The sequence below is a fragment of the Fopius arisanus genome, unplaced genomic scaffold (genome assembly GCF_000806365.1).
Source record: "Fopius arisanus strain USDA-PBARC FA_bdor unplaced genomic scaffold, ASM80636v1 scaffold00057, whole genome shotgun sequence".
Lineage (NCBI taxonomy): Eukaryota > Metazoa > Arthropoda > Insecta > Hymenoptera > Braconidae > Fopius > Fopius arisanus.
This window is the reverse complement of record NW_011887796.1, coordinates 549338-555337: the sequence shown is the minus strand read 5'-3', so window position 1 is coordinate 555337 and position 6000 is coordinate 549338. Positions and strand designations below refer to the sequence as shown.

General features: G+C 39.0%; 1 protein-coding gene across 1 annotated transcript; it reads left to right on the top strand.

Moving 5' to 3' along the window:
- The first annotated feature begins 741 nt into the window (after nucleotides 1-741).
- On the top strand, nucleotides 742-1867 carry LOC105268453 (uncharacterized). The gene is made up of 3 exons (XM_011308023.1): nucleotides 742-867; nucleotides 1026-1175; nucleotides 1253-1867. The coding sequence occupies exons 1-3, from the start codon at nucleotides 748-750 to the stop codon at nucleotides 1331-1333; spliced, it is 351 nt and encodes a 116-aa protein (XP_011306325.1). The 5' UTR covers nucleotides 742-747; the 3' UTR covers nucleotides 1334-1867.
- The last annotated feature ends 4133 nt before the right edge of the window (nucleotides 1868-6000 follow it).

The window sequence follows — 6000 nt, the reverse complement described above, 5'->3', positions numbered from 1 at the left end:
GGGGGGGGCAGAGGTGAAAGGGTTATAATAGGGGGTGGAATTGCACCGAGAGTTCAAATGTGTATATGTGGCATTTCAAACTAATGCCAAGCCGCCAATCCACCGCACGCACACTTGCTTTAAAACCCCTCTCTAATACTGGTAGAATTTACGAAAATGGATAACACCCACGTGGTGGCCATCCAGAACACAACGGATTTCATGCGAATGCACGGACAATTTACGTTTATCTAGGGGTTGCGTTTATGGATTATTGAACAATTTGTTCAGCTGTTTGGGGAATGATTTTTGATGATTTCGGGAGTCTTGAGGTGATTATCAAAATGTTTTGGTACGATTATGTCGAAAAGACATGGAAATATAATTTTGAATACATTTTTAATCTCTCGGTGAATTTTTTTATTACACATCATTTGACTGGAAAAAATTTTTATTTTGATACGAAAAACAAAAAAATAAAGGTTTTTACTACCTCAGTAATAAATTCCTTAATATATCTAGGTGAATTTTTCCCGGAAAAATGAAGTCGGAAATATTTCACGAGATGTGATTAAAAAAAATTAATTTCACTATGTGATCATCAAATACCGCTGTGAAAATGTTTCTTTGATGTCTGTGACCTATCGCTGAGCATCTCGGGGTGGAAAAAAATTATCGCGGTGGGGTGGAAGTGAATAATTCGAATGCGGGTTGTAGTAAGGGATGTGCGCAGATATTCCACGCATCATCGATCGGGGTTGATTCAAGATGGCGGTGTGGAGGACTCACGGATTCGGACTTTTTCTACTGGTGCTGGTCAGTAAAAGTCAACAGCAAGCCAAGACCTTCGTTTTTCCGGAATATCCATACAAAGAGACATCAAAGAATGTAATTATACTTTTTAAAATTACTATTTAATTTTATTCGAGAGGGTCCTCCGTTTTTGAAGGGTCGAACTCCGAGTGGCGCCAAATTCAAATTCAAGAAAATCCGAATAACTCCTGATCTGTCCTGAAATTGAAGAATATATTTATCTTTTACTGCAGGAATTATTGTTCCGGGAGTTTGAACAGGCGTGTGAGGAGAGTGGGGCATGCAAAAGCCTTTCCCAACAACGATCAGCAGTGGCAAAGACCAGATGCATAAGAGAGTGCGTCTCGCCATCCTGCTATCGTGAAATCTACCTATTCGATCAGGTAAAAGGCCTCGAGAAAAAGAGAAGATCCACTAATTATCCCTATCTATGCTAATAATCCCTTAATATTCTGGGCAGTTGGAAGAGGGGGAAATCGACGTGAGACTGAACTCATTCAAGGGCTGTTTTATGCAGCGCAACGGTCGCCCTCGGAAATAACAAAGGAGTCTTTTTTTTTAATTAAAAAAATCTGGTTAAGGGTCCAATTTAAATCTCCATCACTCGATTATCAGCTCAAGAAAATTATCCAGTTTGAAATAATGATAAATTTAGCTTTGGAATCATCTCAATTTATTATAAGAATATTTAAAGTATTTTCAACGCTATACTATATCCTCAGAATAACTAAATCCCCTTTTCAGCTGAAGTTATTCAGACGATGCGAGATAAAACATACGTTTAAATCCCGTCCCAGGGACATAATCCCAATAATCCTTCAGAAAATACTCCATTATGCACATTTAATGCATTATGAGCGTACGATGGGGAGCTTAAAGTATCTCACGGACTTCACAGATACGTCTCGATTCTCGAAAGATCATTAATGCAACTGTACTATCACTCGTAATTACGTACAATCACTTTTTTAGGGTTTAATCATATTCTATGGAACCCGAAAATTAATTTTTCAATCGAATTAATATTGTAATTACATAATGGATCAAGTTAATAAAACGAATTTATCAAGCCAAATATGAATTTTTTACTTTGAAGATCATTTTTGAAGAGAACTTCTGATTTCCTCGGGCTGCCAATTTTTTTTTTAATTTGTAATTGAAGATTAAATCGTGGAATCCAGGAAATATTTTTTAAATTGTATTAAAATTTATGGGAGGATGGTTCCATTTTCAGACGAGTTTCTCCACCTGAAAAAAATATATATATATATTAAAAGACCCAAATTCTATTATGAGTTCTTTCCATTTTTTTTGTTTGACACAAATTTTTTTTAAATTTATCTCTTCTAAAACGTCAAAAAATGTATGATTTCATCTTTTTTTTTAATTGAAGAAACTCTAAAATAAAGTTTTATTATGAGGTATTTAAAGATATATTTAATTTTGGAATTGCTTCACGTACTAAGTCTTTCAAAGTGTTGACCAGTGTACGATCAACCTCTGAATTGTCGCCCAAATTACGGATGTACTCATTGAGAAGTTCCAGGGTTCTTCCAAAAGGGTGAATTGATGCAGATTTATTTTCTTTGCGCATCAGTGCGTGCTGAACGTTACTGGTGGAAATGGAAATGGATGTCGTCAGCCAATGATTGAGAAAATTGAAGAATTCAGGGGAAATATCGAAGCTTTGAGTGGCATTGCACACGAAGATGAAGTGGGCTATGCAGTCACAGCAGTTGCTGAGGACTTTCTTGAAATTCCTGCGTTGGCAGAGCTTCAGAACTTCGATGAGGCAGCCGTAGATGATGCCCCACTGGTTTGAGCAAAACTAAAAAAATGCAATTGATATAAATTTTTGAGGGAGTCTCAGCAAAATAGCAAAATTTTCATCTTCTTCTGCCTTTAAAGATTTGAAATATAAAAAATAAGCACCCTTTCATGAAGAGTAATCAGCCAAACGTAGATTCTGTAGATGATCTGATCCCTTCTGGCCTCGGAGGTGAATCCCCCGACCCTGAGGATGGGCCTGTCAATCCTCTCAGACAGCAAAATTGTCAGGAGTCTGATAGCCTCCAGGGAAACTACCTGCGTCCTCTTCAGAAGACCAGAGAGTTGGATCTCCTCCAGGTCCACAATTTTTTCACTCTTCAACTTGAATTTCTCCTGGCCCACCAAGAGGATTCTTAGCAGTTTCAGGGAGGTCCCAGAGAGGAGCTCCTCCCCCTGCGAGTCAAAGGCCAGAGTGCAGATTTCCCTGATAAATTCAGTCCTTCCAATAAAAATTCTAGCAACTCTGTTATCTGATTGACATTCTGCTGCCCTCAAAATCCTTCCACTGAACTTTACGATGGGATGCTTCACTCTGGGATCGATCCCTTCCATCAAGAGGATTCTGATGATGTTGGGAGCACAGAGGACTCCAGACCCCAGGGGAAAATCCCCCCTCACCCCCTCGAACAATTCCAGAATTGAAATTAAATTATGAGACATGGAGTTTGAAAAACCTGCAAGGATATCTGGAATTCTCTGCAAAAGGTGCTGTCTTGTTCTGTCCTCAAGGTTCTTCTGCTGAATCAAGGACTCTAGACACCGCTGGACATCTCCAATCAAATTGTTAGGAGCCGCTTCAATCAATCTCTGGGAATTGAATTGCTTTCGTAAGATTTATTTGAGAGTGATATTCATTCTTTTTTCTCTGCGATATGATACTCCACGAACGGATGATGCAATTGTGATGATTCAAAGTTTTATTTCAAGAATATAAAATTTCTCTGAAAATGGGCGGTCGCGATTGAACATCGACGCAACCGATTTCGAAACACAGAACATTGATTTTTACTCTATTTTGGGAATGAGGTAGAATAGACGTTTCCGAATTTTATTCAATATTCAGTATTTTGGGATCAGACAATACGATTTTGATGACGCAGTTGTCATTTTTAAGAACAGAAAAACTCCTTTAAAATGAGGAAAAAAAATATGAAAATTCATGCATGCACTCTTGGGAAAATCCCTGAAAAACATAAACTCACCCAAATCCAAAAAACGAGATTATCCTGAGTGAAGTCATCGTAGAGGATTTCCACATCCTTATGTAGCTGAATCCATCTCTCCAACACATCCTTCCTGACCTGATCCCCAAGGGGATGGCCCAGGACGTATTTGACGGCGTCGACATCATCCAGAAAGCATTTATCCACTCCTAGAGATTTGACAGCTGCAAAAAGCTTAAAAACAGCTTCAGAAAGTTCCCTGGGTCTCTCGCTCTCCGTTGGCATCAGTTTAGCCAGAAAAAACCAGAGGACCCTGACATGAGCTACGTGAAGATCGGCCTCTGGGGCCTCCACGATGTGCGTGATGATCGTCTTGGGGGGAATTTCGATGCTCTCCTTCGTAGCTTTGTAATGAAAATACATTAAAACCAAAAAGCCATTGGAGTACGTGGGATTCGACTCCATGGAGAGGAGCAGATCCTGCATGACAGTAACCTGGAAGTCACTGATGTCCCCCGGGGTCTGATCGACCCCCAGAGAGCCCTCCTCCACTGCCAGATTCGCTAAAATCTTCGAGAGCAACTGAGAAACAGATGTGGGAAAAAAATTCATGCCCTCGACGGTCTGAGTCTTCCCTTCCTCGAAGAGGAACGTCAGATATCCATCGACGGCTAGTGCCCTGGATAACTCCACTGTGCGAATGGCCTGCAGCTCGTACAGTTGATTCAGGTACCTCAGGAAGTACTCGTAAATTATCTGGGCTTTACTCCTGGCGAACTTCTTGAAATAGGGAAGGACTGATTCTATCAGGATGCTCGACGTCCTTGATGTCAGGGAGACGATCAAAGTATCGTGGAGGGTCTTCGGAGGCGCCTCCACGTAATTTTCTGAATCATACGAGTCCTGGATCATCAGGCAAAACCTGGAGTTCATGGATGTTTAATTAGATGGGGATTATCTTGGTAACGGCTAGTGATAGAAAATTTTGGCATGAGATTTTTCAATGCGGAATTTAGTCCTCCATCTAAGAAATCTTATCACTTTTCTTTTTAAAACTACACGTCCATTCAAAAAATCTTGTGAAATTTTTATCTAGACCAATTAGTTCTCGAGATCAACGTATTTTGCCAAAATGATCTATCACTTTTTTAATTATGGACTTACCAAGCAGCTTTAGAGTTTATTTCGCAGACGTATTTAATTATGTTAAGGATGATGAGAGAATTCGGATTTCTGTTGCTCTCAATGATCTGCTGAAGGCCCAGCAGATGGTCCTCGAAAAGCCTCCGGATGAGTCCTGCCTTCGTATTCTCCAGGGGAATTCCAATGTGTGGAATGATTTCTTTAAAAATTCTGATTGAAGACTTTAAAGGCTTTCCCTGGAGTAATTTCACAGCATGGAAATCATCTAGGAATTCGAGGACTCGGGAGATGTCACAGACAGTCTCGAGGTCGATCTGGTGTTTTTTTGCACTGAAGAGGACCTCCTCGACTATCACCAACATCTTGTAGAGGACGTCTCCGTACTTCTTTCGTTTTTTCATCAGAAAAATCGATGTTTTCATGATTTTGTCGAGGACAAGGTCTGCTAGATCGTTCTCGAAGAAGACTTTGGACGTGGAGATCACTGAAAGACATCTCAAGACCATTCTGGAAGTTCAGAAATTATTTATCATGATTTTAAAAAGATTGAATCAAATACAGAATGAAATTGAATCAACAAATTAAAAATACGAGATGAGTGGAATTCCCTATTCGTCATTCTTTGCTATTTTGTCTTTCTGAGGTTGTACTTCGATTGTTAATTTAAAAAAATCTATAAATACGTCAATAAATGCTCGTTGATAGTCCCCATGACATCGCAGAGTGCATGAACAATGTTCAATTGTAGAAGATCCCTGATAAATTGTTTTCTTTGTTCCCCTGGTTGAGTGAGTTTTGAATAAAGCTCCTGAGCTGCTGAGATCTGCTCCATGAATAAATAAATCATAAATTAATTAATTAAATAATTCAAATTATTATAGATTCCTCACCTGTTCATTCTCATCTCTCATCATCAGTTTGATTCTCATCATTTCAAATTCCGACAGCATTTTCCCTTTCGAAATCAAAACAGAAGTTTTTCAAAGAGAATTCGTAAATATCAATTATTTTTCATCCTTTAAAAGCCTTGAAAATTATGTAAAAATGAGCTTGACTCAAACAGTTTTCAAAA

Excerpts from the sequence above, each read along its gene's own strand:
- LOC105268453 (XM_011308023.1), top strand. The coding sequence starts at position 748 with ATGGCGGTGTGGAGGACTCACGGATTCGGACTTTTTCTACTGGTGCTG. Across the intron at positions 868-1,025 it reads ACAAAGAGACATCAAAGAAT|GAATTATTGTTCCGGGAGTT; the intron begins GTAATTATACTT and ends CTTTTACTGCAG. Across the intron at positions 1,176-1,252 it reads AAATCTACCTATTCGATCAG|TTGGAAGAGGGGGAAATCGA; the intron begins GTAAAAGGCCTC and ends TATTCTGGGCAG.